The 15,577-nt window shown below is 52.0% G+C and overlaps 2 protein-coding genes across 3 annotated transcripts; one reads left to right on the top strand and one right to left on the bottom strand.

Moving 5' to 3' along the window:
* The first annotated feature begins 2,851 nt into the window (after nucleotides 1-2,851).
* SIP2 (seed imbibition 2) lies at nucleotides 2,852-6,620 on the top strand. Of its 2 annotated transcripts, none has more exons than XM_087546447.1 (8): nucleotides 2,852-3,103; nucleotides 3,223-3,445; nucleotides 3,768-4,012; nucleotides 4,115-4,205; nucleotides 4,294-4,342; nucleotides 4,492-5,367; nucleotides 5,462-5,664; nucleotides 5,779-6,620. In XM_087546447.1, the coding sequence occupies exons 2-8, from the start codon at nucleotides 3,255-3,257 to the stop codon at nucleotides 6,380-6,382; spliced, it is 2,259 nt and encodes a 752-aa protein (XP_087402573.1). In that variant the 5' UTR covers nucleotides 2,852-3,103; nucleotides 3,223-3,254; the 3' UTR covers nucleotides 6,383-6,620. The 2 variants fall into 2 exon arrangements, with proteins under 2 accessions (XP_087402573.1, XP_087402574.1); XM_087546448.1 differs by having other exon boundaries at nucleotides 2,894-3,103; nucleotides 3,202-3,445.
* Nucleotides 6,621-8,711: 2,091 nt separating this feature from the next.
* Nucleotides 8,712-10,565, bottom strand: LOC147978670 (alkane hydroxylase MAH1-like). The gene has a single exon (XM_087516652.1). The coding sequence runs from the start codon at nucleotides 10,526-10,528 to the stop codon at nucleotides 8,969-8,971; it is 1,560 nt and encodes a 519-aa protein (XP_087372778.1). The 5' UTR covers nucleotides 10,529-10,565; the 3' UTR covers nucleotides 8,712-8,968.
* Between the last annotated feature and the right edge of the window lie 5,012 nt (nucleotides 10,566-15,577).

Below are 15,577 nucleotides of genomic sequence, written 5' to 3' on the forward strand. Positions count from 1 at the left end.
AAAACATATGGTCAAATTTGCTTCTCAAAAAGTCATTCATCGGCTTCTTATACTGCTCTGATGACACGTGAGATGCTGGAACCCACTGTGAGATCACATGAACATATATATCACTGATGCCCATCGCTTCTCCTCCGGCTTCAGTGGTGCGTGCACCCTGGATCTGCCGACGAGATCGGGTGAACATTTTTTCCTTTCCCTCAGTGCCCAACACATTGATGCGTGTGGCGGCAGGGGGGGGGGGGCTTCGTTGGGCTAATGGTGCTTCGTCTTCGTTTTTGGGTCGTCGATCCTTCGGGATCAATGTAGTCGAGACTTCACAGCAGAGATCAGTGATTTACCGGCTGCCTGTGTGGATACACGTTTATTGTTCCAGTGATGGCGCAAAACTCCAGCGGCAGCAAACTTCAGCGCATCCTCGGCATGTACCAGATGAAGGATAACCTGAGGAGTCAATTATATTTCCATTTCCTTTTGGATATTTCTTATAATGCTGATGTTTGATTAATACATGGGTACAACTCATTTATAGAAGAAAAAAAATCTAGCAATTATTTTGATTTCGGAGTGGTAAAGCGTCTGCATCTTTTTTAGGAAAAAACACCATTTTGTAGTACGTGAGAAAACCCATTGTAGGTTTTACCACATGCTTTTGTTCTTTGGTAATATTTTATTGAATTGTTATGATATTTACCAAAATGTCACAGTTGCTTTCACAACTTTTTTGAGAGATTTCATTTTCATTGAAGAGAAGCGTCTCATTTTGTCGTTTTGGCCGTTTTTTCCAATCACATATTCCACTAGACTTGTCGTTGTTTCTTGATGTTCCTTTTCCTCTACTAGTCAATATGTACGTGCAATGCACGTTAATTTGGAAGTATATTAAGTGTATCCGGATATTAAGTAAGATATTATTTGCGTGTTATTATATGATTAGCACTATATTTGGCATGAAATTAACTGCACGCTAAATGTGTTGAGCGCTCGACATTAAAGCAGTCTAAGTCGTTGGATTGACATGATTTGATGGTTGAGATTAATTGGATCTGCCCCTTTGAGTCTTTTTATATTGGTATAGGTGAATTTGTTGAAAGATTAAATATTTTGGTTATTTTGTGATCTCGGCGAAATTATCTTTTCTTGGAGTGAGACATGCGAATAAAAAATCTTTGAACCCTCATGAAATGACTTATCTATACCAATATAAAAAGACCCAAAGGGGCAGATCCAAATGATCTCAGTCATCGAACTAAGTTAATCCAACGACCTAGACTGCTCCAATGGCGAGCGTTAAACGTGTTTAACGTGCAATTAATATCATACCAAATATTACACTAATCACAAGATTAACACACAAATAATAGCAGACCTAAAATCCATGTGCAATTAATATATTGCCTAAATATTTAACGTGCATTGCACGTGCGCATTTACTAGTATAAATACAAACTCAATAACTGTCAAAAAACAATATTTTGTTGATCTTACGATTTGATGTTTGTCATGAAACATGCGAATAAAAGATCTTTGAACCCTCATGAAATGACGTGTATAAATACAAACTCAATAATTATCAAAAAAATAATGATTTGTTGATCTTTTGATTTTAATGCTTGTCGTGAAACAATGCGGAGAGAGGGGTGGTGCTCGAAGCACTCTCTTAGGCGATGATTGATCGATGGTGATGCGGTGGCTTTACCTAGGTCCAAGCCCCTGTATGGGTAAGAGCTCTTGCCTATCTATCTTTATTGTTGAATATAGAGGATTACAATGGCATTTTCGTATCTACTGAGCTAGGGTGTGGGAATAATCTCCCAAGTATCTTCTGCCCCCATGAGGGAGCTTGTGCCGCCCTTATGTAACCGACCCTAGGTTGATAGTTCAATACCGATCTTCAAAAGATATGATATAACCAAGTGATCATGCAGTAATGAGGTGCAAATCTCCCAGCAACCATAAAATCCCTAAAGTAGGTCCCCTAGCCCTTACCCCTTACGAGAGTCTATTGTGATGGAGTGTGGTGCGGAACACGAAAGCCCTTAGACGCCTAGGCCGGTAATAAGGTTTATATGCCCTTGTGCCGCCTCTCTTCGAGTGAGGATCCCTACTCACCGACAAAGATGCTAACTATGCACTTCCTCCGTTTCAAATTACTCGTCGGAAAAATGGATATATCTAGAATTAAAATACATCTAGATACATCCATACATGTGACAAGTAATTTGGAACGGAGGGAGTACCATGCACTCTGATCATCGTATGGTTTTTAATCTGTAAAAACACATGCTGTAGACATATCTACCGTAAAATGTTAGGAGGGCACACAAACAAGGAATAAAAATAGATATATGCTTTCAACAAAATATACAAATGATCCGATTTTTCAAAACTATAAACATAAACATTCTCTTTTCGGGGGAAAGATGTAAATATTTCTAGATAATTTTCTTGAGGCGTCATCCGCCCTCGAATGATTGGGCCAATCTTCAGTGGAAAATCTGGAACACGAAAATTGAAATGCTTGAGCAGCACCAAAAAAAAGATATGGACGTCGGGAGCCAAGAGAGGGATAATGTTCCGAGACCAAGACCGTCCGTGTCATTTGTTCCGCTCGGCCGGCAACAGGAAACACACAAGCAACAACCCAGGCGTAGCATAGTTTACACAATTAACTTTCTTCCAAGAAAGATATACATCGAACTGGGACACGTCAGATCGTCCACGATATCGTAGCAGCTGGACCATACCGTGCAATCTTCCACACAAAGAAACGGAGACCTCACCGGAAAAGGCGTAATTTTAGGCGTACAGAGTCGAAGAAACATGTGAATTCTCCAGCGACTGGGCTTCTTCCCCGAATGGGAATGGGCCGCGTGTGGATGTCGTGTCGCCGGCCACGCACGTCTCGCCCTCCTCCCGACCGACTATATAAACCCCTCCTCTCCCCATCGCCTCCCTCCCTCCCTTCATCTCCCTCTCCGGCGAGGGCACCGCACCATCTTATCATATCATTAGATTAGTGCTACTAGTTTCAATTACCCGCACGCAAAGCTCTCTCTATCACTCTTATCATATACCATCGTCCGGTATCTATCGAAGCAAGGTACGCGTTCTCCTTGATTGGTCAGCATCTCTATCTGTGAATGATTCGTCTGAATTTTGCTTTGGTCGTTTGCTGGATGCTGACGCCGGCCGTCTCAGCTTGCTGTTCTTGTGCTGCAGAAGGGGCGGTCCTTTGAATTTGGTTATCCGAGATGACGGTGACACCGCAAATCACGGTGAGCGACGGGAGGCTGGAGGTCCGCGGCCGGACGGTGCTCTCCGGCGTGCCGGACAACATCACCGCAGCGCATGCTGCCGGGGCCGGGCTCGTCGACGGGGCCTTCGTGGGTGCCACGGCCGGCGAGGCCAAGAGCCACCACGTCTTCACCTTCGGGACTCTCCGGTCAGTATTCTTTGTCCGTGTCTGTTGAGGAAAAGAGATAGTGGTGGATAAATGCGGGGAAGGTGGATGAACACCTGGGCAAACTCTGGAATGCACCATGGATTTCTGACCTTTTTTTTCTCCTATCAATTGTTTTTTGAGGATTTCTGTCAAATTTTAGGAAGTTGATTTCTGAGCAGTTCCAGTTTTCATTAGTTCATTTCTTCTAAAAAAACCATACTCCAGTTTTTTTTTATGAATTTTGTTACAGCAGTTTATTTTTGGCATAGCTTTTCGACTGAGGTTAATTTACATTTCGCTGGAAAAATTGTTGATGCTGCAGCGATTGCCGGTTCATGTGCCTGTTCCGGTTCAAGCTGTGGTGGATGACGCAGCGGATGGGCACCTCCGGCCGCGACGTCCCGCTGGAGACCCAATTCATCCTCATCGAGGTCCCTGCCGCCGCCGGCAACGACGACGGCGACAGCGAGCCGGTGTACCTGGTGATGCTGCCGCTGCTGGAGGGGCAGTTCCGCACGGTGCTCCAGGGCAACGACCAAGACCAGCTCCAGATCTGCATCGAGAGCGGTAATGATCAGGAGCTCTTTTTTGTCACCAGATTAGTTGATGTGTGGTTGTGTTTGCACTGGGGCCGTTGCTGAATTCAGTTGTGTGTGTGGGTGAGAGCAGGGGACAAAGCGGTGCAGACGGAGCAGGGCATGAACAGTTTGTACATCCACGCCGGCACCAACCCCTTCGACACCATCACCCAGGCCGTCAAGTACATACGTCCTCCTCTTCTTCCTCCGTCTCTGACTCAAATCAAAATCTAAACTGACACGTTAAAATGTTCCTTATCTGGAATGCAGGGCCGTTGAGAAGCACATGCAGACATTCCACCACAGGGAGAAGAAAAAGGTCCGTACAATTTCTATCATGTTCAACCAGATTGATTTGGACGCGTCCGTGGACTTTTGAGGACCGAATTTGATGTATGCGGTTTTAGATGCTCTGAGTCCACCGCTTGTATCTGATTGGTTTGTGTGCTTGGGGATTGGCCTATGCAGCTGCCGTCGTTTGTGGACTGGTTCGGGTGGTGCACGTGGGACGCCTTCTACACGGACGTGACGGCCGACGGTGTCAAGCAGGGCCTCCGCAGCCTGGCGGAGGGCGGCGTGCCACCGCGGTTCCTCATCATCGACGACGGCTGGCAGCAGATCGGCAGCGAGAACAAGGAGGACCCCGGCGTCGCCGTCCAGGAAGGGGCGCAGTTCGCGAGCAGGCTCACCGGCATCAAGGAGAACACCAAGTTCCAGAGCGAGCATGACCAGGACGACACCCCGGGGCTGAAGCGGCTGGTGGAGGAGACCAAGAAGGGGCACGGCGTCAAGAGCGTCTACGTCTGGCACGCCATGGCCGGCTACTGGGGCGGCGTCAAGCCGTCGGCGGCCGGGATGGAGCACTACGAGTCCGCGCTGGCCTACCCGGTGCAGTCGCCGGGCGTCACCGGCAACCAGCCGGACATCGTCATGGACTCGCTCTCCGTGCTCGGCCTCGGCCTCGTGCACCCGCGCAAGGTCTACAACTTCTACGACGAGCTCCACGCCTACCTGGCCGCCTGCGGCGTCGACGGCGTCAAGGTGGACGTGCAGAACATCGTGGAGACCCTCGGTGCCGGGCACGGCGGCCGCGTCGCGCTCACCCGCGCCTACCACCGCGCGCTCGAGGCCTCCGTCGCCCGCAACTTCCCGGATAATGGTTGTATCTCATGCATGTGCCACAACACCGACATGCTCTACAGCGCCAAGCAGACCGCCGTCGTGCGCGCCTCCGACGACTTCTACCCGCGCGACCCCGCGTCGCACACCGTCCACATCTCCTCCGTGGCTTACAACACGCTCTTCCTCGGCGAGTTCATGCAGCCCGACTGGGACATGTTTCATGTACAGTAATTCTTCTCTTTCTTTCTTTCCTTCCTTCTCGAGTTTAATTAATTTTTCACTGTTTAATCTGACTTTTGACCGATGGATGGTACAGAGCCTGCACCCGGCGGCGGAGTACCACGGCGCGGCGAGGGCCATCGGCGGCTGCCCGATTTATGTCAGCGACAAGCCGGGGAACCACAACTTCGACCTCCTCAAGAAGCTGGTTCTCCCCGACGGCTCCGTGCTCCGCGCGCAGCTCCCCGGCAGGCCCACGCGCGACTGCCTCTTCTCCGACCCGGCGCGCGACGGTGCCAGGTGCTCACCATCATCCTTCAAAGAAATCCTCCCTCTCACTCACGTGAATGGAACTCTCCTAGTAGATTCTATCTCAGTGCCGCTGACATGTGATCCCCTGCTTTTTTCTCTCAGCCTGCTCAAGATATGGAACATGAACAAGTGCGCCGGCGTGGTGGGGGTGTTCAACTGCCAGGGCGCGGGGTGGTGCCGCATCGTCAAAAAGACAAGGATCCACGACGAGGCACCCGGGACACTCACCGGCTCGGTGCGCGCCGAGGACGTGGAGGGCATCGCCCAGGCCGCCGGGACCGATGACTGCACCGGCGACGCCGTGGTGTACGCGTACCGAGCAGGGGAGCTCGTGAGGCTGCCCCGGGGCGCCACCCTGCCGGTGACGCTCAAGAGGCTTGAGTACGAGTTGTTCCACGTATGCCCCATCCGCACCGTGGCGCCGGACGTCTCATTCGCGCCTATCGGGCTGCTCCACATGTTCAACGCTGGCGGCGCCGTCGAGGAATGCACCGTTAGGCCGGACGAGGATGACAAGGCCGTTGTGTCCCTCAGGGTGCGCGGCTGCGGCCTGTTCGGCGCGTACTGCTCGCGGAGGCCGGTGAAATGTTCCCTCGACTCGGGTGACGTGGGGTTCGGCTACGACGCCGACACTGGGCTCGTCACGGTAGACGTGCCGGTCCCGGAGAAGGAGATGTACCGGTGGGCGCTTGAGATTCGGGTCTAGGTTGCGGTGGTCGTGGTCATGGCCTCACGGGGAGGCTGAGGTGATCCTAGCCGTTAGATTATTTATTTCCATTGTTGGTGTGCTTACAGCTTAAGAGACATTGATCGAGAGATGAGAGATTGTCATGTAGAGAGATTATGCTTTGCTCTATCACTGTGGCAAATGCAATAATGTATCCCTTCTGTACTATCATTAGAATTTGAATGAATGCAATAAAGGATATGGTGCTCCTTGTAAATCGGTGACATCGATGATCTCACCAATTCTAATTCTCACAACATACAATTATGCCAACTTACCATACCCTCATACATGAAAAACACACACCTTGGTTTTTCAGTAAATGATCTGCAGATAAGACAGGGCAAAGACAAAATGCCAAAGAACAACAATAAAATTGCAATAAAACTGATAGTTACATTAGGGTTATTTGGAATCATTGTCCTTGAATTTCACCTTTTGCATCTCCATTTTCCTCCGCTCACTGAAGTTTTTTTTTTTTTGCCTCAAGTTACATTAGAGGAAAAAACAATTGTGCAAGATGAGACAAGTTTTTTTTTACCTCAAGTGCATTCCCCCATAGTTTTTTTAGTGAGCGATCCTTGACCAAACAAATAAAAACAAAGATGCACATGAAAGATACATCACACGAGCATAGTTTTTTTAGATTTCAAAAAAAAAGAGAATCATTTTTAGTTGCACCTTCTGCATCTAAACCTCTTTTCTTTCTCAATTTGCTGAAAATATGAAACGCGAACAAGTGTGCCAGCATGCTGTGGTTATTCAACTGCAAGGGCATGGGGTGGTGCCGCGTCACTAGAAAGGCAAGGATCCACGACGACGGGACACCCGATCTCTGTATATTAGGATGCACACAACCAACAGTAACAAGTCCAACAAAAAAAAATAAAGCGACATAATTTATTACCTCAAGTGCACTCATGTCGATCCATAGTTTTTTTAGTGAGATCCATCTAAGGGAGAAAAAACTTCATATATGCATTGCGGGTTGCTTCAGCAATCTCTAACTGTAAGTATAGATGTACACTTCACATTTGCATTGCGAGAAGCACAAAGTTTACACCTATTGGTCGTATTCAAAAATAAATTAAAGACTAATCTCCAAGTTCATTTATTTTCAATAACATTTCCAATTCATAGCATTTTCTTTTGAGTATTTCCAAAAGAATTTTCAATCATTTAGGGTATTTCCAATTCATTACATATGCTTAGTATGAGCTCACATTTTTTGTTGTTATTGGAAAATAGCTCACCTCAATCAATCAGCACGACGGTAAAGTTGCAAACAAACCTGTGGTCGGATGATTAGAGGGACTGTGGTATCCCCAGCCCATCAGGGTTCAAATCCTGATGCTCGCATTTATTCCTGTATTTATTTTAGATTTTTTGGCGATGCGCATTCAGTGGGAGGAGACGGTTACTTCGTAAATCTCAAAATGATATGCCGGCTCAGTCTTTCGAATGTGCTCATAGGAGTAAGGTGTGTGTGTGTGCGTTCATAGAGGTGAGTGTATGCGCGTGTATATGAGCGTTTGTGTCTGTACTGGTGTTCAAAAGAAAAAAGCACGACGGTAAACTTGATTTTTTTGGGGTCGGTAAACTTGATACTAATGCGAAGTTTAAGGAAAAAAACTTGATACTAATGCGAAGGCCCATTATTCTCGTTACGTTGTTGGGTCACGTCAAGAAATAAGTCTGCCCACTCGCGGCCCACTGCACGGCTGGGGAAGCCCATGGCTCGTCGATTCCTGTTATTGGGCGACGACAGATTTTTCTGCTTGTTTGTCTCAAGAAAAAAAAAGATTTCATTTTTTGCTGGTTGCAGCCCTCGCATGCACTGCATTTTTTTTACATAAAGGTCCTTGTTTGCTCTATTTCCAATCAAAAAGTTCTTTTAGAGCTGCCATTTCAAGCTACGACGACGGCCACGCAGCCCCCGTTATTCGGCATCGCAGATATCACGTCCATAATTAACCTTCTGGGACCTGTTTTCTCTTTGATTTATTATCCGATAGTGTTCTTTGTCAGCAGGAAACCGTAGAAATGGGTGGTTGGTGCCTTGTCCCGCTCGACTTATCGTGTCTTGCTCACCAAACTAGGTTTACCGCGACGTTGATGAGAGTGCGTGCTACGCTACGTGTCTGTGTTCGATGTTTAGACTGAGCTGATGAGAGTGCGTGCGGCGCTCAACTGCCGCATGTCTTCATGCAATGCTGGCAAAATGTACAGATAAGGCGGGCGGTTGTGCACCAGGCTAGCTTTCAGTTGCATGCATTCATATCCCAGTTGATCAATCTGTGCTGGATCATTATTCCACGTACGCCATTCTTTTCCAACCATATATTCCTTTGTATACACATGTATTTATTTTATCCTTTGTATACACATTATTCCTTATACGTATTTATATATATACACGCACACACAAACAAACAATAACCCCACAAATTAGGAGATACAGCATACACCACAGTAATGTAGTAGTGCATGTATATGCATGTTTTGCCATGCAATGCATATGCACGTAGGACTTGTGCGAGCATCGGTATAGGTACGTACGTAGCCCTAGCGGGCATCGTCTTGCCTCTTGTAAACCCTCACCTTGAGCCCGTCCTTCATGTGGAGTATGATGGACAGCTTGGGCCTCACCACCGCACCCGCGGCGACCTCCACCCGGAACCGCGGCAGCACGGCGGCCACCACGGCCTTCATCTGCGTGAACGCCAGGTCCTTGCCCAGGCACGTCCGGGGCCCCACGTTGAACGCCACGAACTTGTACGACGGCTCGTGCCGGAGCCGCCCCGCCTCCGTCAGCCACCGCTCCGGCCGGAACTCCAGGCAGTCCTTGCCCCACACCGACTCCATGCGTCCCATCGAGTAGAAAGACACGATCACCCTCCTCGTAGGCCGCACGGCCGGCCCGCTCGGCAGCGTGTCCGGCCGCGCTCCCGCCTTGTGCTCGAACGGCACGGGCGGGTACAGCCGGAGCGACTCCGACAGGGCCGCGTGCAGGTACACCAGCCGCTTCAGATCGGCGGCGGTAGGGTGGCCGCCAGACGACAGGTTCTCACGGAGCTCGGCGAGGATCTTGGCCTCGACGTCGGGGTGGTTGGTGAGCAGCCAGAAGAACCATGTCAGGGCGGAGCTCGTCGTGTCGCGGCCGGCGACCATGAGGTTCAGCGTCGTGTCGCGCAAGAACCGCTCGAACTCCTTTCCGTCCTTGCCTACCTCGTCTTGGCATGCCATGTACAACGTGAGAAGATCAGCCTCAGCGGCGTCGGCTCCGTCGGCGTTGCTGTCGGCACTGCTGGCCGCGCGCTCTCGCCGTAGCGAGACGAACTCGGCGATGGACGCGTCCAGCACCTGCTGAGCCTTGGTCATCTTCTTGTGATGCCCGATGTTTAGGTAGGTCTGGAGCCTCAGCCAGGCAATGGGCGTCACGTGCCTGTAGAACAACACCGCCTCGGCCTCGTCCATGGCCGCGGCGAACGGCACTCGCGGGAAGTCGGCGGCCAGGCAGCCGGGATCTGTACCGAATATGAACATCGCCGTCAGGTCGAACGTCAGGCGCATGAACACGTCCTGCAGGTCGACGACCGCGCCCCCGGCAGCGACGCCGTCGAGGAGCGGCACGAGCCCCTCGTCGAGCTTGCGCGCGGTGCTCGCGGCCACGGCGGCGCGGAACCTCGCGTCCGAGAGCAGCGCGTGCGCCTTGCGCCGCTGGAACGCCCACGAATCCCCGTCGGCGTTGAAGATGCCGTTGCCGAGCACGTCGAACAGGGCCGCGAACTCCTCGCCCTTGGGGTAGTTGCCGAAGTTGGTCGTGAAGACATGCGCCACGTCCGCCGGGTTGGCCGTGAGAAGTATGTCCACGGGCGAGCCCCACGGGCCCCTGGCGACGTGCGACATCCCCGGCGCCACGCGCAGGAACTCGGTGAGCCACTCGTGCACGCGGCCGGCGTTGACGGTGATCGCCGGCACCGAGCCGACCACCGGCCAGTTCGTCGGCAGCCCGTCCCGCCGGCGGAACCTGAAGAAGAGCAGGAACAAGAAGCAAGCGAACGACACCACGATCTCCGGGTACTTGCCGAGGAAGCCTCGAAGCCACCATGACACCGCCTCCATTTCTTTTGCGTTTGTTTACGCTATAGCCGGTGAAGTGTTCTTGTACAAGTGATCCAGCTGCAGAGCTAGCTAGGCTTATTATATAGTGGAAAGGTGAGGGGTTTGGGTTTAGGTGTAGACATTTGGCTGATAAGGGAGGTGGATGAGTAAACTCTTATTTCTACCAAAGAGGCCATATTGAATCAATTAAATCACCATCTATACTTTAAGGTTGCAATTGAATTGACTGCCCTCCAAATCTTTCTCTCCGGTCGACCGGTCGACGTCATCAAAGGGCCACCATGGATATTGCCTCATACATATACATCCTGTCTCTTTCAACGTAGATGCCGGGATGCATTCTTTTTATGCGTCTTTTCTGCACTCACGCGATGGCTAGAGCGGGTCATTGTTGATATTATTTTTGATGTCTCTTTTTGCACTCACGCAGGATTTGGTGTCCATCCAACGGAAATCAACCTGCAAAAAGTTCCCATAAAGTGGGACTCATCTGTCATTGGGTCATAGCTTTTTCCGCAATTCCCTCAACTCGGTATGAGGGGAAGGAGGCGAGGCGGTTTGGCGTCGAACCCGGCAGCACATTGTCTGATTCGGGCCAAGAAAGAGCACGCGGATTCCTTAGCTCTGGCGGCGCTCCTCGCAGATCTAGACCTCCTCGTCGAGATCTGGGCGGTCTACGCATCCGTGCAGAGTGCCCACACAACCGAGCACGAGCGCTGGATCTACATCAGGGACATGCGGCGAGCTGTAGTCTTCGCGAATGACACAACCGACAAGGAGGACGATGAGGCCGCCGCTCATCTGTGGCCTCCGGGTATGCCGGGATGCCATGGATTCAGCCCGCCATTAGTGAGCTTCGAGGTTATCGGCCTGATCTCCGACTAAGAGGGTTAGGATTTAGAAGTAGTGTTTAGATGTAGTGTGCATTTTAAAAATGTGAAAACAAAAACCTATCTACCAATATTGCATGGCTTTCATGGTCCGGGTTTCGCCGAGATTTTTAGGGGATAACGTTGGATGACCGACGCCCATCTGAATGTTTGTAGACATGTTTGAACGTCTTCACGAACATTTAAAAGTGTATGTTTGATGCTCCACATTGGAGATGCCCGAGAGGCTGAGACCTCCAAGGGACGTTGACGGCTAGAGAATGCGCGTGGTGCCCTGGTGCACCCGTTGCACTTGACCTAGATTGGCTCAATTCTCTTTAAAACAAAGACGCCAAAGGCGTCCAATTTTAAATCAACAAAGCCCTTACACAGACAGAACACATATAATCCACAGAAAACGAGAAATAGAAACAGTTAAAGGTCCAATTTATTACAGGGCTCTCAGCCCGGATAGAGCACGTAGGCTCGGAGAAACAAAAGTTGCCACTACTCTAAGAAGCAACAGGGGACGCTGAAGATGCCACTGATATGACGAAGTCTAGAAAAGCATAGGGCATGTATACAACATGCATGAAAGAGAAGTGCATAAATGGATCCATGGGCATATGAACCCACTTTCAAAAACATATTTCTAAATGCCAAAAAACTATGAAAAAGGTCTCACACATACATCTTCGCATTCCTGTGCACGCAGAAAGTATCACGGAAAAATAACTTTTCTTTGGCCTATGCAAAAAAGACGAAAAAAATGTGTCGTGGAACGCTATTTAGAAGCACTAACATTTGTCTTTTTTGCGGAGCTAAACAAAAAGAGATTTTTCTCACAACTTTGTGCCACACACACATATTACGAAGATGTATGCGTGAAATTTTCTTTTGATTTTTTTGACATTTTAAAACATTTTTAAAATGTAAAAAAAAATTTGAAACGAAGGCAAAGATTGCCTCATTTATTAATTAAGCAGAAAAAAATTGTCCAGTTAATTACTGAAAAACCAGACAAAACCGGTAAAATGCAATTTTAAAAAGTGGGTTCTTATGCCCATGCGTGTAGGACGTGCCCCTCTCATGCATAAAACCACTAAGTTGGTTCGCTCGATGGCCAAGCCCTCCCAAAGTCCTAGCGTTGTGTACTCGCCTGAATCACATATATATTCATATTTTATGAATGAGCCATCTACGTCTGATCGATCAAATCATATGCAGGCTGTCTTCGTATTTATGTAGCTTACGATTGCAGCCTTCGCAAATCGCAGTCGCCTAACTAGCTTTACGTAAGCTATCAAAATGGCTTCGGCTATCAAACATTCGTATTGAAGAAAGACAGACATATAGCAACCACTGTTACTGTACGTGCGTATAGATTGAGCTGCCACCAGTGTGTGATCTGCTTAATTGGTTGATACCGTTGGTTACTGTACAGAAGATAGAGTGGTTTGACGAAGCGACTCTTCTGGATGAAAATCCATCAGTCCTGTATAACGTGAAAAATTCAAGTAGCAAGTTAGGAAGCTCCACGCTCCTCGTTCCTTGCCCACGCTTCGCGCTCCGCCGGTGGCCACTCCGGCCCCGGCGTCCACAGCCCTTGCGCCGTTGCGCCCCTCGGCACTCGTCGCCATGTCCTCGCCGTCGCCCCAGCCGGGCCCAGGCTGGACCCGCGAGCGCCCCTGGTTGGATGGGAGCCCCTTCCCATCGCCCAGCCCGCTCCGCCCCGCCCCCTCTTACGCCCTCGTCCTCGCCTCCTCGCTGCCCGCCACCCCCCGTCTAGGCCCCCGTTCCGAGGTCCACCGCGTTCCTCCGGCGGAGGCACCGGCCCCTGATGAGGCGAGTGGCGCGTGGACCGCCGTCCGCAGCCGCCAGGAGCGCCGCGCCGACCGCCGCCCCTCGCCTTGCCCCCGGCGTCATCGTCGCGACCATGACGCGTCGCCCCGGCGCGCCGACGAATGCCCTCGCTGCTTGGTCCGTCCCTGGCACCCCAGATCTGAGTGTCGCCGTGATATCTGCTGCCGGCGCTATCGCTTTTACGGTCACGTCGCCCGGTTCTGCACCATCCTGCTCCCTCGACGTCCGTCAGGCTCTCCGCCGCCGAAGCGCTCGCGCCACCTCTCCCCTGGGTCCTCCGAGGCGAGCGTTGCCGGACCGAGCGGCCCCGCGTCCTCCGGGGCCGCGTCCGCACCTTCCTCGCCTGCGCTGTCGGCCGCGTCCTCCCAGCCTCCCTCCTCCCGCGGAGTGCTGGTCCCCACTTCGGCCTCGCCTTCCCACCCCTCCCCGTCGGGCTCCAGCTCTTCTGCGGTGCCTGCCTCCCCACTCTCGGGTCATCCCTCGCTCCGCCCGGCCGGCGCGGTTTGCTATCTGCCATGGTCAGCGACTATGGAGTCCGCCGAGGGCGCGCTCCAGTCCCTTGCTCTGCTTGCCGAGCCTGCCGGCAACCGCACGGGCATCTCCGCCGATGAGGTCTTCAAGGCTCTCCAGGCGCGGTTTGCCTTTCCGCCGGACGAGTTCTCCGTTCATTGCCACCACCCAGGAGATTTCTTCATCTGCTTCCGCTCTCGCGAGTCCGGTGCACGTGTCGCAGCCACGAGCTTGCGCTCCCCCCGCTTCCGGCTTCGGTTCACCCCATGGAGTCCCATCGCCGGCGGCGAGCCGGTCACCGTGCGCATGCGCGTCCTCATCGAGATCCGCGGCATCCCATACCACGCATGGGATCGCGCCTCTGCCGACATCCTGCTGGCCCCCTTCTGCCTCATTGAAGATCTCGCCCCGGAGACACGCTCTGGCCGCGACATGTTGGTGTTCCGCCTCTCCGCCTGGACGGCCAACCCTGATGGCATTCCGCGCTCGTCCGAGCTGCTCCTGCCGCCGCGGGATGGCATTGCGCTCGGTGCTGACCCGGACCGTGTTTCGCGCTTCGCGCGCCCCCTCGTCCGGTTCCCGATGTTGATCCACGTCTATGAGACCCACGACTACCGCCTGCCTTCCCCGCCGCTGCCCCCTCCTCCGGCCGGGGCTGATGGAGATGACCCTGGCTCGCCGCCAGTTCCTGGCCCATGGCCTTGGCGGTACGAGTTCCCTCCTCGGCGATCCCCTAGCACCTCGCGACGCTCTGGCCGTGGTGTCCGTGGCGGCGCCACCCGACCCCCTGGTCGCCGGCAGCCCCCCACTGCGGTTGGCAGGGGGTGTTGGGCCCACACCCTGATGCCTCCCCGCCCGCGCCTCGGATCCCCGCCTCCCAAAGGTTGGGCCCTGCCCCGCTTTTGGATAAAGCATGCAATCCCTCGTTAGCACCTGCAGCTACTCCGTCAGCTCCACCCACCCCCCGTTCAAACCCTTCAGCTGACCGGTCTTCCCACCAGCCCGCACAACCCGTTGTGGGCTCCAGCCTCTCCGCATCCGCCATCTGGCGCTTCCGCACCGGTCGAGGAGACTCCAGATCCTTCCCCGTCCCCTGCCCGACAGGACGGGTTGTCGCCTTCCACGGCACCCCCTCGGATCCGTCTTTGGTTGGCGCTGCCCCCGAGCCTGACCCCACTGCCCCGCCCCTGCTCGGGGAATCTCACACTGAAAGTGGCTCTGCCACTCCGCGACCTGCCAGTCCCGAGCCATTGATGGTTTCTGATACGTCTCCAACGTATCTATAATTTTTGATTGCTCCATGATATATTATCTACTGTTTTGGACATTATTGGGCTTTATTATCCACTTTTATATTATTTTTGGGACTAGCCTATTAACCGGAGGCCCAGCCTAGAATTGTTGTTTTTTGCCTGTTTTAGGGTTTCGAAGAAAAGGAATATCAAACGGAGTCCAAACGGAAAGAAATATCCGGGAACATGATTTTCTCAACGAACAAGACCCAGGAGACTTGGACCCTACGTCAAGACACAAAAGAGGAGGCCACAAGGTAGGGGGCGCGCCTACCCCCTAGGCGCGCCCTCCACCCTCGTGGGCCCCCTGTTGCTCCACCGACGTACTCCTTCCTCCTATATATACCTACGTACCCCCAAACGATCAGATACGGAGCAAAAACCCTAATTCCACCACCACAACTTTCTGTATCCACGAGATCCCATCTTGGGACCTGTTCCGGAGCTCCGCCGGAGGGGGCATCGATCACGTAGGGCTTCTACATCATCACCATAGCCCCTCCGATGAAGTGTGA

This window comes from Triticum urartu, chromosome 3A (assembly GCF_056163025.1).
Source record: "Triticum urartu cultivar PI428250 chromosome 3A, HENAU_Tu73, whole genome shotgun sequence".
Classification (NCBI taxonomy): domain Eukaryota; kingdom Viridiplantae; phylum Streptophyta; class Magnoliopsida; order Poales; family Poaceae; genus Triticum; species Triticum urartu.

Coding starts and splice junctions, on each gene's coding strand:
- LOC147978670 (XM_087516652.1), bottom strand. CDS start 10,528: ATGGAGGCGGTGTCATGGTGGCTTCGAGGCTTCCTCGGCAAGTACCCG.
- SIP2 (XM_087546447.1), top strand. CDS start 3,255: ATGACGGTGACACCGCAAATCACGGTGAGCGACGGGAGGCTGGAGGTC. Junction 4,343..4,491: donor ACCACAGGGAGAAGAAAAAG/GTCCGTACAATT, acceptor TGGCCTATGCAG/CTGCCGTCGTTTGTGGACTG. Junction 5,368..5,461: donor CCGACTGGGACATGTTTCAT/GTACAGTAATTC, acceptor TGGATGGTACAG/AGCCTGCACCCGGCGGCGGA.